Source organism: Eriocheir sinensis, chromosome 22 (assembly GCF_024679095.1).
Source record: "Eriocheir sinensis breed Jianghai 21 chromosome 22, ASM2467909v1, whole genome shotgun sequence".
In the NCBI taxonomy this organism is placed as follows: domain Eukaryota; kingdom Metazoa; phylum Arthropoda; class Malacostraca; order Decapoda; family Varunidae; genus Eriocheir; species Eriocheir sinensis.
In genome coordinates this window covers 5,888,275-5,909,328 of record NC_066530.1, presented here as the reverse complement: position 1 = coordinate 5,909,328, position 21,054 = coordinate 5,888,275, and the positions used below count along the sequence as shown (strand labels likewise).

The window sequence follows — 21,054 nt, the reverse complement described above, 5'->3', positions numbered from 1 at the left end:
GGGGTAGGCAGAGGATGATGTAAACATAACCACATATATCCCAGTACATATTCCTTAGAGCCTATATCTGCACATAAATGAATATACAAGTTGTCACTGAGTTACGATGTATACAGTGGGACCCCATGTATAGCGATAAGAAGAGATTGAAAAGACGTCACTAGTTCTGAAACTGCTGGTTTGGGGACAAACTTTAAATGGTAAAAAATAAAAACTGACTTGAATTCAACTTTTCAGTTGACCTTTTTTTTTGCTCTATTTCACCTGCTTTTAACAACTAAATTTTATATACAAACGTAATTAATAATAGGCAAAGGCAACAAAAACTTGCCATTTAATACTTTGAATGTTCTCTCTGTTGAATAAGGAAATTAGGAGTGTGTCTGCTTACTCAGAGCTTGCCATGCCACCACCACCACCACTGCTGCCTTGCTGCACACCAAGATGGGCAGAAGCTTCCCTCAGCAACTCATCTTGTATTACAGCAGTTCATTATCATTAATGTAAAGTAATGTAAAAGTATAGTAAAATGAAGTAAAGTCCTCAGGGTAGGGAAACAATCGGAAATTGTATGCCTTGTTGAAACTTCTGTAAACTGTGGTATACAAGTCGACCTAGCATACAAGTTGACTTCAAGATTATTAGCTCAAAATTATGGGTTAGGCCTATACTTGCCATATAAGTTGACCCCCAAAATACAGTAGAGGCACCATCTGGCTATCAAGAAGTACCCCAGAGTGAGCAAGAATTTCCCAAAATCTTGCAAAATTCTTGCATTTCTTGTTCTGGCACGTCAGATTTTCAAGACGTCCTTCCAATTCTTGGCAAGAAATGGGGATCCAGCACAAGCAGCGACAAGGCTGGTTTAGCCACTTTCTTGCCAGCGACAGGTAAGCACACTGCGCCACACCTCCTTAGGCCTGTGGTGATGACCATTTCCTGAGCTTTCACCTTGCCAGGTAGGGGTGGATATAGGGTTCAGGATTTTACTGTTGTGTTAAAGATGCACCATAGACCATTTTAAAGCATCACTGTAGGATAAGCCACTCCTAGATCTCAGGCACTTTCCAATGCACTCCTTGGCAGCCCACAGAGTCTCATGTCAAGGGTGCTGAGCACATCGAACTGATTTGAGACTGTCACTACATAGTCTTGAGCACATGCCAGGTCTTTCAGCCTCTCGAGATGGAACACAGCATTGTTGCATCTCGAGATTCTTCTTGACCTGACGTGAAGCTTGAGTGTGGCAACATCAAGCCTATGGTCAGTTGCAAAGAACTCAGCACTCCGGTAAACCCTGCAGTTCTGAAGGATCCTCCAATGAGTACTTACGAGGATGTGGTCAATCTCCTTAGCATTGCTATACCAAGTCCAGCGATGCAGCTCTGGTCTCTGGTACCAGGGGAGGGCACGTGTGTAATAAGGAGTTAAGTTTGGCGTAGAACATCTTTCATGCATCTCGGTAGGAGCGTACACTGCACCAAGACACATGAAGCCCAGTGTGTGCTTCAGCCTCACTCGCATTATATGCTCATCAACCGTAGCAACCTCAACAACAAATGGCATCAGTTGACTGGATATGCCCATAGCTACCCCCTTGAGATAGAAGCCATTGCTCATGCCGGACCAGTAGATGGTGTACCCCTCCTTGCTGATCTCGCCACTGCCAGGCCTCCTCATCTCAGAGCGTGCCACTTTGTCCAACCTTGGCAGCCTGAGCTCATTTGATAGGCAGGGCAGTCGATCATCATCCCAGAGGCTCCGGATGTTCCAGGAGCCCACATGCAGAGAGCCCTCTGAAGGTTAACCCCGGGCCTGGTTCTGCGGGCGGGCACAGCCTTTGCACCACCCCGGCCACCCCCAAAACGAAAAGAGGGGCTAGGGGGTCCTTCCTCCTTCAAGGTGCAGGGGTCCTGAAGGCTTTGCCCTGCACCCGTCACTGATGGCAGGTTCCCCGTACGTGGATGCATCAGGAAAGCCTGCCGCACAGTCGTGCCCCCCAGCAAGACCGGATCAGGGTCGAGGCTCACACCACGACCCCGACCTCTACTTTTAATTTTGTTTTTGGCTGAGATAAGATATTTATAGGATGTTATAGTAGGATATCAATGTATTATTATTATTTAATATCACCACGAATTAGGCATACAATTGTCAATGGAAAAACCCACGACAGACAGATCACGCCACCTTATAGGAATGTCGTCCGTCAGTGTTTACCGTCTCAGTTTTGTCTACTTCGCATTTTATGGTGCGTAGAGGTCACCTTGACATACATGACCAATTGTAACAATTATTTTCCAACCTGTAACTCGTCAATCCTTCACGAGAGTCCGACTGACACACAACGACAGTCGCTCTCACTCCGACGCTTTTTGTACATAAAGGCTATGAATATAATTCGCCTTAAGGAAGCTGAAGTCTTAATCAACACCCTTTAAACGCCCCCCGACAAGCCCGTTACATTTGGTTGGCAGCGGTCACCCGCGCCTTGTGTTTCGCTACCTCGTTCTCCTCCAAGCTCCAAGCCACGAGAACTCACCAACAAACTCCAGGGACAGGCGTACAAGGGAAGAAGGAGTCAACGCACCTGCCGTCCGCGGCAACGCACCTGCCGTCCGCGGCAACGCACCAGCCGTCCGCGGCAACGCACCTGCCGTCAGCGCGTAACGCACTGCCGTCCGCGTAACGCACCTGCCGTCCCGCGTAACGCACCAGCCGTCATGTAACGCACCTGCCGTCCGCTGCAACGCACCTGCCGTCCGCGGCAACGCACCTGCCGTCCGCGGCAACGCACCTGCCGTCCGCGGCAACGCACCAGCCGTCCGCGGCATCTCACAAGGCGCCAGCTACAAGCTCCTCACAGGGCGCTGGCTACAAGCAACTCTACAGGCGTCCAGCCTACAAGCCTCGAGCACACCAGCTACAAGCAACTCTACAGGCGTCAAGCCTACAAGCCTCGAGCACACCAGCTACAAGCAACTCTACAGGCGTCCAGCCTACAAGCCTCGAGCACACCAGGTACAAGCAACTCTACAGGCGTCCAGCCTACAAGCTTGAGCACACCAGCTACAAGCAACTCTACAGGCGTCCAGCCAACAAGCTTGAGCACACCAGCTACAAGCAACTCTACAGGCGTCAAGCCTACAAGCCTCAAGCACACCAGCTACAAGCAACTCTACAGGCGTCCAGCCTACAAGCCTCGAGCACACCAGCTACAAGCAACTTTACAGGCGTCCAGCCTACAAGCCTCGAGCACACCAGCTACAAGCAACTTTACAGGCGTCCAGCCTACAAGCCTTGAGCACACCAGCTACAAGCAACTCTACAGGCGTCCAGCCTACAAGCCTCGAGCACACCAGCTACAAGCAACTTTACAGGCGTCCAGCCTACAAGCCTCGAGCACACCAGCTACAAGCAACTCTACAGGCGTCCAGCCTACAAGCCTCGAGCACACCAGCTACAAGCAACTCTACAGGCGTCCAGCCTACAAGCCTCGAGCACACCAGCTACAAGCAACTCTACAGGCGTCAAGCCTACAAGCCCCGAGCACACCAGCTACAAGCAACTCTACAGGCGTCAAGCCTACAAGCCCCGAGCACACCAGCTACAAGCAACTCTACAGGCGTCAAGCCTACAAGCCCCGAGCACACCAGCTACATGCAACTCTACAGGCGTCAAGCCTACAAGCCCCGAGCACACCAGCTACAAGCAACTCTACAGGCGTCAAGCCTACAAGCCTCGAGCACACCAGCTACAAGCAACTCTACAGGCGTCCAGCCTACAAGCCTTGAGCACACCAGCTACAAGCAACTCTACAGGCGTCCAGCCTACAAGCCTCGAGCACACCAGCTACAAGCAACTCTACAGGCGTCAAGCCTACAAGCCTCGAGCACACCCACCGGCCTACGCAGCCGAACGCGAGGGACACAATCTACAAGCCGCTCCCCCGCTTCAAGCCAGCACTGCTACGAACACTGCAAGCCACTCCACGATACGGCGGAAGTATTCACACGAGCAAGGAGGAGGCACGCCCCGCTGACCTTGGGACACCCCACATGCCCCTCGCTCCACAGCTGGCGGCAACACCGCCGCTGCCGAGAGCATCGGCCCAAACCTCTTCCGGCAAACAGTCAGCAAGGGTACCCGCGGCCATCTCCCGGTGACTGCAAGCTGTTCCCACTACCGTTTCTTGCTAGGCGTCTTCTCAAGAGGTTACACACCCAAGTCGTCTTATCTGCCACCGCCGCCCATCTCTTACTATAACAAGGACGACGCGGCCATCATATGTCTGGTGGCAGTGTACCGGCTCCCAGCCGCGGCCGCTCAAATTGTTGGGTCAGCAGCTTTTCAACCTCCATTGCGAGTCCTCCGATGTCAGCCCATCCCTCACCTCTCACTGCCGCTGTGGCTGCGGCCGAGGTTCCCTGACGCACCTACAACGACTGCACGTACCCCAGGGTGTCACAAGCCGTCGCCCTCTCCACTACATCAGCTGATTAATCTTGGTATTTGTGGATATTCCCTTCTTGTCCAAATATGCCGACTCGGCTTATTTTCATTACTGTCCGTGCAGAGGCACGATTTTTTTATTTCTGTGTTCCTAACACTGTTAATCAGTCATATTTGTGAGAGTAACGTTCATTCGCATACGATATTGATTCTTTCTTATTGTTTGCTAGCGAGTCTATTGAGTATAGTGTGAGTTCCCTGATCAAAGTTAATCTTCATCAGTGTGCCCTGCCTCCGTTTTCTTTTCACCGCTCGAGAGAAAACGTGAGCTTCAATGGTATACCCACTTAAAATACCACAGTGTTTATAAAGGCACCTTGCTAGCCATTCTTTCTTGCCTTTTTAGGTTTTCGACGCAAACTATTAATTCATACACGTTCCGTTTATTGGTTCATATTTCCAGCTATCAACATATGCTCCTATTCTGTAAATGATTTACACCATAGTATGAACAAAAGACACTCTCGCTAAACTCGGCGACACCTTTAAACAGTTGGCTCGTCCTTCAAGTGAAGAGGGACCGGAACACGATACCACAACCGGTGAATTAACTAAGGTAATCTTATGTTCAGGCACTCATTATTTATCAATTACAGGCCGCAAAATTCGTTCACCCCTGGGTTCGTCTGCATACTTACAACCCACTCAAGGTTCAAGGACACCCTCACCAGCATCCCCTCGCAACAGCCGCAGTATTACAGGCTCAAAGTAAGGTCTCTCTCACCTGTAGTTTTTGCAAGCAATCAGGACATTCTGAACATTCTTGCTTCACGAAACGTAGGGAATCAACACATTCAAGACAGGGCTCAGATAGGAGGTCAGGAGGTTACAGGGGCAGGCATCATTCATCACACAGGAACCCTAGGTCAAACCATCAGCGGAAGGCTGCCTTTTGCCATATCCACGGGAATTGTTTTCATGATTCAGACTGTTGTTCTGCAATACAAAAGGCCAAGGAGGAACAGAAGTACAAGTCCTCAGCAGACAGTAAACCACACTCCTCTTCTCAGAATAAAAAAACATGACTTCGTGACAGCCCCGAGATTTCTTTATGTCTCTAGCAGGTTTGCTTTACCTGTGGATGGGATCTTAGGATTAAACGCCATGAAAGACCTGCACATCACCATAAACCCTGTAAGCAACGCGATCGTGTATCAAGGCCGATACAGGGATGGTAAATCCATCGCCTCTGTCACCTGTAATCCCACCCTCAGAGGGGGAAAATGAGCAACCCACCACAGACTCAGGGACTGCCACCGCCCAAGTGTCACCTCTTACGGTCAAACCACACGAAACCATTGCAGACTTGTGGCGGACAGTAACGGCAGTCGTAGAAGGTCCTCATATAGTTCCGGATCGTGCTGCAAAGCTTGTTAAAATCCGTTTGCCTAACGCCCCTCCGACGGGTAGTGATGTGTGTATCGACGGAGCTCCTCACATACACCGCGTGACGGTGGAGGTAACTCTTGCAACAGTCAAGGAAGGAGGTTTTGCAGAGGCATTGGTAATAAACACGTCTGGATCCCCTGTATCCTTAAGACACGGTGTTCGATTGTGCCAGTGTCTAGTGTATGGGAGAAATGTTGCCCCGGAACCTGCTGAATACCCTTCAGCCCAAGTCTCAGGCATAACCTCGGCGTGTCAGGCTTCTCCCGAACAAGACACAGCTAATTTAGAGGCATTCCTAAAAGTTGCACACTATTCCGAAATTAAGCCAACCTTAGTCCAGCTTCTGGAACATTATAGGGGCGCTTTTCTACCAGGCGAGCAGCTTGAGTTACGCAGTGTGCTGAACACCACATTAAGTTAAAACCCAATACAAATCCTGTATATATCAATGCGTACAAGCTCCCCCACAGTCAGAGGGAGGTGGTGCAACAACTTATCTCTGAAATGTTAGAACAAGGTGTCATCAAAGAATCGAATTCCCCATGGAATTCACCCTTGTTTCTGGTTCCAAAGAAAGACGGCTCTTATCGCCCTGTGATTGATTTCCGGCGTGTGAACACCGCGACCGTGGATGATCATTTTCCGCTTCCCGTTCTTAGAGATCTTCTGATGTGTCTCGGTAGAGGAAATAAAGTCTTTACACTAGACACTGGTGCTATGTCTCCAACTGACCTCGCGCACCGTGCCTTACACACCCTTCTCTCTCTCTTTCTCCTCGTGTCTCTCTCTTTCTCTCTCACTCTAGTATAAAAACAAATATGGTTTTTATGATTGATTCTCTATCTGTGAGTGAATACAAAGAAATTTGTACAACACTTGGCAGCGTTGCCACCACGGCGTTGTCAGCTCAAGTCAACCCAACACACCGCAGTTGCCAGTTGCTCTGCCTGCTTTAATTATAGCATTTCTGCCATTTTTTGGTGTGTCTGCCATCTGCCATACAATATCAGCCATATGGCATAATTATGACAAAATATGGAGACTGTACCTGTATATGTAATGCCAGGACCGTCAAGCAAATTTTGATGTGAATCATCCAGGTGAATGGTGAGGTTCCGCTGGGGATGGCCAGGGAGTGGGGAAGGAGTGGTCGCTACGAATATTAAAATATTACACTTTGACCTTATTTCCACACCACCCAAGGGGTAAAGAGTTAATATTATTAGTATTATGCATTGTCGTGCACCATACTCCCCGAATGAGAGTACACCCCCACTTTTCTCGCACACACACACACACACACACACACACACACACACACACACAGAAGAGAGAGAGAGAGAGAGAGAGAGAGAGAGAGAGAGAGAGAGAGAGAGAGAGAGAGAGAGAGAGAGAGAGAGAGAGAGAGAAGGGTGTGACAGGCATGGTGTGCGAGGTCAATTGGAAACGTGGCAACAGGGTCAAGCGGGCCGTCTAAGTCAGAGCCGCCACTTAAGATTTGCCGGACTATAGCTGTTTTGGCAGCAAAATGGCGTCCGCTGATCTTGAGGACGTTTACTAGCTGTACTGGCAGCAAAATGGCGTCCGCTGATCTTGAGGACGTTTACTAGCTGTACTGGCAGCACAATGGCGTCCGCTGATCTTGAGGACGTTTACTAGCTGTTCTGGCAGCAAAATGGCGTCCGCTGATCTTGAGGACGTTTACTAGCTGTACTGGCAGCAAAATGGCGTCCGCTGATCTTGAGGACGTTTACTAGCTGTACTGGCAGCAAAATGGCGTCCGCTGATCTTGAGGACGTTTACTAGCTGTACTGGCAGCAAAATGGCGTCCGCTGATCTTGAGGACGTTTACTAGCTGTACTGGCAGCAAAATGGCGTCCGCTGATCTTGAGGACGTTTACTAGCTGTTCTGGCAGCAAATTGGCGTCCGCTGATCTTGAGGACGTTTACTAGCTGTTCTGGCAGCAAAATGGCGTCCGCTGATCTTGAGGACGTTTACTAGCTGTTCTGGCAGCAAATTGGCGTCCGCTGATCTTGAGGACGTTTACTAGCTGTTCTGGCAGCAAAATGGCGTCCGCTGATCTTGAGGACGTTTACTAGCTGTTCTGGCAGCAAAATGGCGTCCGCTGATCTTGAGGACGTTTACTAGCTGTTCTGGCAGCAAATTGGCGTCCGCTGATCTTGAGGACGTTTACTAGCTGTTCTGGCAGCAAAATGGCGTCCGCTGATCTTGAGGACGTTTACTAGCTGTTCTGGCAGCAAATTGGCGTCCGCTGATCTTGAGGACGTTTACTAGCTGTTCTGGCAGCAAAATGGCGTCCGCTGATCTTCTAAGGACGTTTACCAGCTGTTCTGGCAGCAAAATGGCATCTGTTGATCTTGAGGACGTTTACTAGCTGTTCTGGCAGCAAAGTGGCGTCCGCTGGCGAGCTACAGCTGTCTATCACCCGCGCGCCCTCTGCCGCCAGTGAAGAATACCGTCAACGCACACAAAATGTCGTTTCCCGCCATAACCCGATCGCATCTCCTGGCCTCGTGGTGACTGCGATTATTCAATATTTTCTGCCTCACCTTTGCACCACCATCACGCTACACACAGCGCCATCGAAGCCTAAGCCCCGGAAGAACCCAATGATGACCATAGCACAGGTGGAAGTGATTAAGAAGGTGGACAGTGGAATGTAAAACGAGAGATTGGCCGTGAGTATGACGTGCTTCCTCCCAGCAGACCTTTTTTTTTTTTTTTTGGTAGGGGGTTTTGGGCCGTGACCGCCCATATGTATTTTCCCCATAGATTATTAAGTTCACCATTTGCGCATTCGCCATTTGCGCACTTTCAGACCGCCCATATGTGCGCAAATGGTGAGGTTTGACTGTGCATATATATATATATATATATATATATATATATATATATATATATATATATATATATATATATATATATATATATATATATATAGTCACCTCTTGATTAACATGAGGGTTGCGTTCCTGGAGCTGTCGTGTTATTTAAAATCGCGTTATTTAAACATAATTTTCCCATAAGAAACAATAGTTAGAGTAACAAAATCCCCAAAATAGGCAGACTTTCCCAGTGTCCAGGAATGTAACCCCCCCCGGTTACATTCCTGGACACTGGGAAAGTCTGCCTATTTTGGGGATTTTGTTACTCTAACCTTAAAAAGAAAAAAAAAATCATTAATACATTAGTAGGTCACAAAAACAACAAAAACACACATTTTCATTTTATTTACATTTGTGATCTTGATCTTGATCTTGATGTCACAGGTGACTAGTTGTCTCTGCCGAGTCCTCATCCCGCTCTCCCTCTTCACCCCGCTCTCCTTCCTCACTCTTGTCTCCTTCCTCACTCATGTCTCCTTCCTCTTCCTCTGATTCCTGGACCTCTAATGTCTTCTTTCGGAAGAATTTATCAAGTTTTGTCTGGGTTGTCAACTTTTTTCTTTCCTGTGAGGTGGAAGGACGCTTGGGTGCTATAGTAGAGGTGAAAATGCAGTGTATTCCAGAGAAACGTTCCACCCAGTCACTCACAGTTCGGGCTAGTTTAGACTGAGGAGAAACAGAGCGTCTCAGCACAGTTCCCGCCAGAAGTTGCTTGGGGGCGCGTGACATCATCAAGCGTGACGTCATCTATTAAACGCGCGTTAAATCGAAAATAGCGCGTTAGTAATCGTATCTCCTTAAATATAAACTCGTGTTAAATCAAAAACTTTTTGTTTAAACTCGTGTTAATCAAGAGGCCTCTCTCTCTCTCTCTCTCTCTCTCTCTCTCTCTCTCTCTCTCTCTCTCTCTCTCACCTCCTTCCATCTTCTAGCTGAGAGAAGTTAGTGATGACAGGAGCCAGCAGATGCAGCTTGGCACCCTTCTTGTTGTAGTCCATCTGGCAGAGTATCTTTGTTAGCCCCTCTAGCTTCAAGGGCCCAGCATTTACCTTGTCCAAGACCTTTTGGCACATTGCTCGACTTGGATAAATTAGCCAGAACCCCACAAGCAAAGTCAGCATGTGGATAGTCCCTGTCTTCAATACACTGCAAAAGAAACAAAGAAGTGTTGGAGGAGAAGGATGGGGAGCAAAAGGGTCAGGAGCAAGAGCAGGAAGAAAAGGAGAGGAGGATGAATAAGAGGGGAAGGGAATTCCTCAACACTGTTGGATGCAGTTTACCAATGAGTGATGAATAAAAAGGAAAGGATACTGGTACTGCAAAGGGTACTGGGGTTTAGCTGATAAACAGGAAAAATGGAAAACAAAACAGTGCAAGTGTAGTGCGGCGACTAGCCTGATGGGCGAGCCTTCCATAACTCACTCTGCGAGGGGGGTCTCTCTGGCCGACTGGTTAGGGAGTGGCTCAACCGTCTCGCTGGTCGCGGGTTCGATCCCCGGTGCCAGCAAACCTTTCCTTGTCTGGATTAATTTCTCGTGTTTCGTTACACGAAGAGGTCGTGTTGGATTATAGTAAAGAGCAAAATCCTGGAATTTCACAATGTAGGCTAGTCTTGTAACAAATGCTACTTGTGATCAGCAAAACAAACATGGAAATATATGGTGTGCTTTTGCAAAGTGGAAAGTACTGAGTAAAGAGTGAAACAGGAGACATGGCCATACCTGTAACTATTATAGTGACCTACACTTCATAACTATTTAGGGTTATTGACCATTTGTTATGCACTTTCAAATTAATATTCATATGAGGAAAAAAAAATAACATGAAAATTGGGCTGAGGTATAAAAATGAGCTATAGTAATCCATAAAGTTTAAGACATTTCATTTGTCAGATATGTGTTTTGTAGCAATTCGTCATAGCTATATTTAATAATTATTATCACAGAAAAGGAAAAATGGCATTATTAGCAAAATTGTTAATGAAGTACATTTAGGCCTTTTTGGTTGTGCAAGTCTGCAACCCCAAGAATTTCACCCATGTTTTGCTTTTCAAGTCCTCATTACACTTTTTAACTAAGAAAAAAATCTTTAATACATTACAGTAAAACCTCACCATTTGTGCACTCACCATTTGCGCCCTCGTCATTTGCACGGCCTACATCACAGTAGCTGAGCCATGATTCAGTACGTTTCCTAACTAGTAGAAGGTAATGTTATAATTGTATTTCATAAAGAATCCTTATAACCAAAAACTAATTAAAATTATGGGTATTCTTTTTCTTGAACAGAACATTGAATAAACAACAGAACAATAATATGAAAATACGTATAGCCACCGTTGCCAGATTGTCGTACTCAGAGCACAGTATTTAGCTGTTTCTGACGCCTAACTATTGCCAAGAAACATCAGGATCTAACTCTTTTAAGGGGGGCGACTACCCCCCCCCCTACAGCTCTTTTGGTAGGTCCAATAGCCTTGAAATTTTATTATGTTGTTTGTTGGTGTTAATGAGGAGTGTATAGTGAATTTCATGGAGATTGGGTGAATGATAGGGGGCACTGAGGTAAAACGCGTTTTTTTTCAATTTGTTTCACAGGCTTTATTTTTAAGTCAATCACTTTGAAAAAATTACCAATGAAACTTCGATTATATATCTACATTTTGTCGGGAACAGATTTTTGATTTTTGCTTTTATCTTTGAGAGAAAATTTAAAAAAAAAATTTTTCACACTTGATTTTCTCCGCTCTGTATCCCGTTTTCTATGGCCATATTGAAAAATCTATTCCAATAAAAAAATCGGCCTTTGATTGAAGTTTTTATTGATACCTAACAATTGTCAGTCAGATGATTTACTGATTTTTTGAAATTTTTTGAAGTGTAAAAAACCAACTTTTGAGAAATCGGCTCTAATTTTTTTTGAATTTACACCTGTCATGCCCTTCATAATTGTCCGATTGAGATGAAATTTTCACACATGATTGTGCAAACCTTGCTGATTGACTGGAGATATTGATAAGGCATCTGGTCCCCCTTTCTCAGTGTTGAGAAAGTATTATTCACTGGTATGTGAGGGTGTCAAAAGGCGCCACCTTTCTCATTGTCGCCAGATTTTATCAATATTCTCCAGGCTGGTATTCTTCATCCTTCTTCTGCTGTTTTTCTTTTGGACTTGGGTGTTGCATGTCTGGCTCTTTCAAGGTCTTGCCAGTGAAGAGATTTTTGTAATCTTTCTTGAGAACCAAACATATGTAATATTATGTTCCCATCCTCATAGCCAAAGTTGTGACGCGTGATCTACAGTCCTCTCGGCCCTCGGGCAGCATGACTCACTCCATCCACCCTCTCTGAGATGCCAAGTGATGCAGATTCATAAAGAAGAAATCATTTTTTATTGAAAATTTACGCGTATATAAGCATTGAATGACACCACGTGTGTAACCGCGTGACTCAGGCCTCTGACGCAACCGCGCGGGGTATTTAAACATGGCTTCCCGGCCGTAAGGGATTTAATTTGACCAAAACAAACCTTACCACTTGATAATTTAGGCTATCTCGGCCACAGTGAGCGAAGAAAAAGAATTTCTCAGATTTCAAAAATATTCGGCCAAAAATACCCCGTAGCCGCCCCCCTTAACGATAACTGTAAATCAGTTTCGTTACTTGAGCCCAGAAGACAGTTTTGGGGTAGGAAGTCGGGAAATATAATCGGCTGAGTACGACAATCTGGCACTGTTGAGGCGGTAGCTCCGTGGCCCGAGCCAGCCTATACGCCATTTTGCGGGTGTCAGGTACCATAAATAGCATATTTTTACTGCGCAAAGCAGATGTCACTTATTGTGACTTCGTGAGCTTTCATATTTATCTCTTTGTGTATATTTCATCGTGGCATAACTTTCATTACTTGTTTCATTTTTACTAGTGACACGAATTTATGACTTTTTCACAACAGAATTTCACTCAAACAAGTGAATCAGATACCACAGAAATATTACCAGTGTGTGTATGAATGAATATATAGATAAGCACATACTTTGATTTAACTCTTGGATGTCTTGTGGATCATTATTAAATAAAAACAAAATATCTGGATAGGCTACTCTTTAGCCCGTTGCCGGCTATGGCTGCCAAAAAAGTCCCTTTGCCAAGTTTGTACCCCCTATTTGGTGATTGTTAGCTATGCCTATTTGCGGCCATCATCCCACCATTTGTGCAGGTGGTCTTGCCATTTGCGCACCTCGCCGCTATGGTAACGGCGTCTCACTGGCAGCAAAATGGCGTCCGCTGATCTCATGAGGACGTTTACTAGCTGTTTTGGCAGCAAGATAGCGTCCGTTGATCTTCTGAGGACGTTTACTAGCTGTTATGGCAGCAAAATGGCGTCCACTGATCTTCTAAGGACGTTTACTAGCTGTTCCGGCAGCAAAATGGCGTCCGCTGATCTTCTAAGGACGTTTACTAGCTCTTCTGGCAGCAAAATGGCGTCCACTGATCTTCTAGGGACGTTTACTAGCTGTTCCGGCAGCAAAATGGCGTCCGCTGATATTGAGGACGTTTACTAGCTGTTCTAGCAGCAAAATGGCGTCCGCTGATATTGAGGACGTTTACTAGCTGTTCCGGCAGCAAAATGGCGTCCGCTGATATTGAGGACGTTTACTAGCTGTTCTAGCAGCAAAATGGCGTCCGCTGATATTGAGGACGTTTACTAGCTGTTCTAGCAGCAAAATGGCGTCCGCTGATATTGAGGACGTTTACTAGCTGTTCTAGCAGCAAAATGGCGTCCGCTGATATTGAGGACGTTTACTAGCTGTTCTGGCAGCAAAATAGCGTCCACTGATCTTCTGAGGACGCTTGCTAGCTGTCCCAGCGGCAAAATAGCGTCTGCTGATCTTCTGAGGGCGTTTACTAGCTGTTCTGGCACCAAAATGGCGTCCACTGGCGAGCTACAGCTGTCTACCACCCACGCGCCCTCTGCCACCAGTGAAGAACACTGCCAACGTAAACAACATGTCGTTTCCCGCCTTAACCCGATCGCCTCTCCTGGTCTCGTGGTGACTGCAATTATTCAATGTTTTCTGCCTCACCTTTGAAACCCCAGAAGAACCCGATGATGACCATAGCAGAGAAGGTGGAAGTGATTAAAAAGGTGGACAGTGGAAGAAAAAAGCGAGAGATTGGCCGTGAGTATGACGTGTTTCATGCCAGCAGACCTTTTTTTTTTTTTTTTCTGGTAAGGGGGGTTTTGGGCTGTGACCGCCCATATGCATTTTTTCCCCATGGGTTATTAAGTTCGCCATTTGCGCACCTCCAGACCGCCCATAGTGACAACATCATCATCAACAACATGACATCTACCTCATCAGCAAAATGATGATGAAAACTACACCAAAGACTCGATTTCTCCGCCTGACAAGTAGACACCATCTTCCAGACATTAATCCCTGTGCTTTGATAACACACAGCCGTCCCCTTCTTTTACATTAAAACAAACTTGGTCTATCTTTAACTGTAAATCTTAACTGGAAACTTCACATCTCATCTCTCCCTAAATCAGCTTCCTCAAAGTTAAAATAAGTGACCCAATATAACCATGGCCAAAAGCTGTCAAGATTAAAGAGTAGAAAACAATGGTGAAGTCCATGGAGGTGAAAATGCATTGGTGAAGGGCCGACGGTTATCCACTTTCATACATGAATTCAATTTTAGAGGATTTTTTTCTGGTGAGCAGTATTTGGAAAGGTATATTTAAATTACCAAACAGACCCTATAGAGTTTAGTGCTTACCTTCACCATCTCAGCCACAACCTCAGGCTCCTTTACAGCTAAGAGGGCTGATGCACCCGCCTCCTCTGCCGACACATTAACAAGAATCCTCATGGAGTCCTTGGCAGTGAAGATTTCAGGATCATGGATTAGCTTCATCACTGCCACCAAAGCATCAGAGCGAGAAGATAATAATTGCAGGCCTTCAGAGGTGCCAGTCAGTTCTGAAAGTTGACAGACCATTGTCATACAACCAGTTTGTTTGTTTATGTTTTTTTATAAAACCTACAGTAGGATATGTTCACCAATTCATTTGCACCATTCCAATTATATAACACTTTGTTAATTTACATCCTTATTTTTCCTTCTGGGGTTGGACATGCTATGAGTCTCCTACTCTTGACGATCATAAACTCTCTTCCCTCTTATGTACATATTTTTCATGCTTGCCTCCACACACCATCTCCAGGTCTTCTTCTTCATATACTCTCTCCCCCCTAATGTGCATATTTCCCATGCCTCCCTCCACACACCATCTCCAGGTCTTCTTCATATACTCTCTCCCCCCTAATGTACAGTCGCGATATGAAGTGATGTCATTGTACGTTTATTTTCGATCACGCAAGTATTGTTATATATTTTCAAGAGTACCATTATTTTCCTGTACCTTCATCATAACTTAAATAAATATATTTTACAAGCTAGGAAAAAAAAAAATATTCAATGATGTCTTACGAAGAGTTGTTGAAATATTTTGATACGAAATGTTTTCGTTCACCAAGGAACAAGTCAAATGAAGTCCAAATATTGACATATTACTCAAACAGAAAGTAAAATAATCTTTTCATGATCATTGTTGACAACAATAAATCAAACATATGCACACTAAATAGGACATGCATAATTAGTCGATATCCTAAACTAGGATGGCGTAATTTATTTAATTTATACTCTCGTTTGATGATGACGTCATCGCCCGCGCACCATTTTCCGTGGACTTCTAATGCATGACAGTGATCATGGGAAGATGCCCACAGTCTATAACTACCAAGGGATAGTCGGAGATGGAAAAATAAGAATAAATAGCTTCAGAATAGTCATGTTTTGTAACTCCAAGCTCACTCTTTGCCGCCGATCACAAACATCATTGCCTTTTTTGGTCTATATATCGATGACAAAAGCTTCATGTAGACTTAAAATGCTTGGAGGTGATCAAAAGAACATGTCCACAGCTTATAAGTGCCATAGAATAATCGAGGAAGGTGGGGAAATAAGAATATATGGCTTTGAAATGGAGGTGGTGGTCGTGGTTACAGGCGGGTAATCGCAGCGTTGCCAAACATTAGGCTATGGTCAAGTGTTTGTAGAGGCGTCCGGAGTTTTGATAGTTCAGATATGGCAACCCTACCTATGAAAGCATTCTTCATTCATCATCATTACTGAGCAATGTTACTATATATTTCAGTGCCCAATGCCCATGCTTATGATAAGAAACATTGTGAATAAAAGGTGATTAATGTGAAACCTTATTATTTGATAGTTTCTTAATCAATAAAATGCAAAGTAATGCCAGTAACTGTCCATTCACTTCGTGTCATACTGTGTGTGTGTATTAATGACTGCAGAAGACAGTTCATGGAATGACCCAGAAAAAAAAAAAATATATATATATATATATATATATATATATATATATATATATATATATATATATATATATATATATATATATATATATATATATATATATATATATATATATATATATATATATATATATATATATATATATATATATATATATATATATATATATATATATATATATATATATATATATATATATATATATATATATATATATATATATATATATATATATATATATATATATATATATATATATTGCCTAAATCTTAACGACGTATAACAACAGTTTTGCAAAGATAAGCACGACTTGAGCTAAATCATTTCAAGGTTGTCTTCAGTACTGAAGACAACACATGACATTCATGAGTCGCATTTTTAAAACAAATGAATGTATAATTGTAATTCAGGTACTACTACATTATTTTACTGTGTTTAAATCACAACGTATTACAGATTATCATTAAAAGGGAACATTATAACATAAACAATAAATACACATCACTTCATACCTTCAAATGCTCCTATAAAAATATTTTGGGAGTGGCGACATCACTTCATATTGCAACTGTACATATTTCCTATGCCTCCCTCTACACACCATCTCCACGCCTTCTTCGTACAGTACCCTCCCGAGTTTTGTGCTTGCTTCGTTCCGGAGGTATAGCGGTAAACTCGAGGATCGCCAAACTCGGGGTATTGAAAACACTGAAAGAGCGCTTATTTGTTCTGACACATGGAGAAGCTGACTTTTTTTTTAACCCTTTACTCCCTTGTTATCTCAAAATAAGTACCTTGGAAAAAGGAAGAAAATGGGAAGAAGGCAGGTTGGTTTGAAGCAGTTGAAGAATGGTTGACGATTTGAACTTGTGATTCAGAGTTCGCTGAAATCATCAAGCGCCACCCAATCAGCAGCCTCACTGCCTTAAGGCTGTGTCACACTGGCCATTCTCCTCAAACCGTTGGAGCTACGGGCAACGCTCGTACACCCAACCGGGAGCAAGTTGTCCGTTGTCTGTAAGCTGGTGTCGCACTGGGCCTTTTTCCTCCACGTTGGCGCTGTTAGCAACCAGCAACCAACCTATTCAGCAGGCCACACACGCCAAGGTCGGTTGCCATCCACATCACAACATAAAAGCGCGCTTGCCTGTCACATGGCGGCGTCTGCTAAATTGCTGCCAAAGCAGTGGGTGACTTGTTGCTGTTCTCCTCGCCAGTTATCGTTGTCACCACTGCACGCCCTGGTTAACCCACTCTACATAACACGTGGATCAAGTAACAACACACACACACACATGACATCATCGCGAACCATGGCAGATGTTTGTCAGAAACATAAACCATGGTTCATGAGTCGCAAGCGTGTGTGTGTGTGTGTTTGTTGTTACTCAATCCACGTGTTTATGTAGTCAGAGTCAAGATGGCCAAGCATGTGCAGTGGTGACAACGAGAACTTCTGGCACGGAGGAACCACAGGCACGCCACACCCACAACTGCTTCTTCCTTCCATTTAACTGCATCAACAAGTCCATAACTTTGGTAATGGCAGTACAAGCCGCGACAGCCCTTACTTTAGCAGACGACGCCATGTCAACACAGGGCAAGTGCTTTGTTTACGTTGTGGATGTGGATACGGGCAACTGACCTTGGCCGTGTGTGACGCACACTCGGAAAGATTGGAGTTGCCAGTTGCCCTAGCAGCCGCCAACGTGGTGGGAGGAAAAAGGCCCAGTGTGACACCAGCTTACGGACAACACACAACTCGCTCCTGGTTGGGTGTACGAGCGTTGCCCGTAACCCCAACGGTTGGAGGAGAATGGCCAGTGTGACACCGCATCAAGGCAGGGAGGCTGCTGATTGGGTGAGTGCCGGTAATGACGTCATCGGACTCCCAGCGAATCATAAGCGTGTTTTCAAATCTGTCAGCCAATCGTAAGGCAGCTGCCTTCAACTGCTACTTCAAAACGACCCATTCTCTTCCTTTTTCCAAGGTACGTATTTTGAGACTCTACTTGGAAAGGAGTTCCTCACATCCCCCCCTCCCACTCTCCCCAACTCTGGCTTCATCATTTAATATGTCTCTCTCTCTCTCTCTCTCTCTCTCTCTCTCTCTCTCTCTCTTGCCGTAGTCCCAATGTCTGGAGAAAAATGGCTAGTGTGACACTACCTTTCAAGGGGTCTGACTAGGCCATAGTGAAGGAGTACTCCAGTCGTCATGAAACGTGCATGGTTTGAGGTCAGTATTATACTGATTATTCACAGCAAATATCAAGATGATACCTCAAGAATATTCTTTTTTATAAATTTAAAACATTTTTTTTCGTATCATTACTACCACCTGTAAAATGAGATGAGATCCTGTGTTTTTCACCCGAATTCAATTTTCTTTAGATAGGATTAAAGAAGACTTTCCTTTATTGTCTTGCCACAGAATCCATGGATTCGAATAAGCATAATACTTACGAGTTTTCAAATCAATGTACAGTCGTCCCTCAAATAGTATGGTTTCCAATACAGTACGTAATTCCTCGCCAAATCGCAGTTCACTTATTGCGGTCTCACTGTATCGCGGATTTTTAAATTGTATCGTATCACAAATTTTTCACTATATCGCAGGATTTTATGGTTTATAGGTATTATTTATATACAGTCAAGTCGCGTATGATGCGGATTCGTAAGGCACGGTTTCCTATGACGCGGTATGGTTTCAGAACTGTACGTTCAGATCACACGGGTAAAACCATCTATGACGCGGTTCGTGGTCTCCCCTGGGGTGCATTTGAGAGAGCGACTCGGGCTGCCCCCGGCGCCCAGACCTCCTGGAACCCTCTATCAAACGCTTTTGTGCGCCTCTCAGTTAAGCCTCGTCGTTGCTATGGTAACAGCATCTCACTGACAGCAAAATTGCGTCCGCTGATCTTCCTGATGACGTTTAATAGCTGTTCTGGCAGCAAAATGGTGTCCACTGATCTTCCTAACGATGTTTAAACATGCATCATTAGCTGTTCTGGCCGACGAGCTCCTTGCATCAGAAGATGAAAAGGAAGCTGCAGTGGTTATGGTGGCACAGAGAGGTGAAATGCAATGGAAGCACTTATATGTGTTTGTTTGGGCCGCCATATTTGCTGATGATGTCATCACAGCACGGAGGCGCTCCACCTCTCCAAACCGGGCTGGAGCGGGCACTCCGAGTTGGCAACTCGTGCTGCGGCGTCATGCATTTGAGAGCACCCTGGGCGGTCCCAGCAAGCCTGCTGGGAAACCCAGGGGCAAAATTCCCCCACGCATGTAAGCGCAGATGGGATAAAATGGCGGCTAGCCAGTACCAAATTGTATTTTCCCCATACATACTGAGTGAAAAAGTGGGTGTTGGCAGTGGCTGAGTGGATAAGGTGGTGAGCGTGGGGTCAGACTGAACAACATCAAAAGACAGATAATGCCTACCGGTGCATGGGCCAGAAAGAACGAAAAAAAAAAGTGTGGGTTGGGCAAAATGGCAAAGGCCAGAACCAAATAGAATTTTCTCCATAGGTTTAGTTATTCCTATGACGCGGTTTCCTATGGCGCGGCCGTTGCTCAGAACCAATTAACCGCGCCGCATACGCGACTCAACTATATTTATTATTTCAAATATTTTTGCGGTAAAATCAGCATTTTCTAGCCTAAAAAATTTCCGTCGCGGCCTATTGCACCGTTAGTTTTTTTCCCTGGTTCACTCCTTCCCCACTTCCTTTCTTTCTTCTCCCTCTCCATCCCTGTATTTTCTCCTTCCTTCTCATTTCTTTCTTCTTTTCCTTTCCCCTCCCTCCCACTTTTTCTCTTTAACCCTAGATTACTATCGTTGTCCGGAATCCCGGCACTGGGGGTTAATTTGCGTCGCAGAAGGAAATCTGTTAGGCGCACGGTGCTGTACGGCCATGACATTTCAGTTACCATTCTGCCCTTGGTGCATGAGGTATGTTTGTGTTTTTCTTGTGCTTAATTTCTAAACTATTCCCAACTGTCCAGAATTCCAGACAACGATGGTAATAATGACATATCAAGTGTTATACATAAGTTTTTATGTAACATGACCTTCCGAGTGTATAATATGTTTACTTTTGTGCTTGATTTTATTAGGAGTCAGATACAAGTACTCTGGCCCAATATGGCGGGATCTGATAAGCCATTTGACCTTGACACAGGCAGTGACCTTCATGCTGTTATGGATTTATTAAAGAGTGTTGTTGGTGAGCTATATGAGGAAAGTGATGTGCAAAGTGATGAGAGTGATGACAGGTTGGAAGGGTCAGGTAGGGATTGTGGTGATTATAATAGTGATATAGAAATGTACGTCTGGCAACGGCGTACACGTCACCATGGGCCTACCTCTACTTCAACTCCTCACAAACACTTACCCAAACCAGTATCAAACAACCACCCCACTGAAAGTGAACCACAGCCTAGCACCTTACCATACCATTACAGGTCTCACAGGCAGAAACAATGAGAATGGGAGAGGGAACAACATTTTCTATTTAGTATTCAATATTCATATATTCATATTATTTTTATTTATTATTTTTTGCTGCTGTTCCGTTGCTCACCAGTACAGGTCCCACAGGCAGCACCAACGAGAATAGGAGAGGGAACAGCATTATTTTTCATTTTGTATTTATTCTACAACACAGCCTATTTTTTTCAACCTGTCCTACAGCAACTGAACGGCATAAGGGCTTCCGAGGCTGGAACATTTCGGGGAACGTGTGAACTCCATGTGTGGCACAACTCAACACAATCAGCCAACACAGTGCCTGGCAGTGGTGCCTTCATTAGGGAAATATAGCGTTTTATGAAA

At 44.9% G+C, this 21,054-nt stretch overlaps 1 protein-coding gene across 1 annotated transcript in view; it reads right to left on the bottom strand.

Moving 5' to 3' along the window:
* Positions 1-21,054, bottom strand: part of LOC127001966 (protein HGH1 homolog) — an 85,799-nt gene that overhangs the window by 41,308 nt on the left and 23,437 nt on the right. Inside the window, 3 exon segments of the mRNA XM_050867262.1 lie at positions 9,724-9,888; positions 9,890-9,954; positions 14,592-14,794. Coding sequence (XP_050723219.1) covers positions 9,724-9,888; positions 9,890-9,954; positions 14,592-14,794 — 433 coding nt within the window.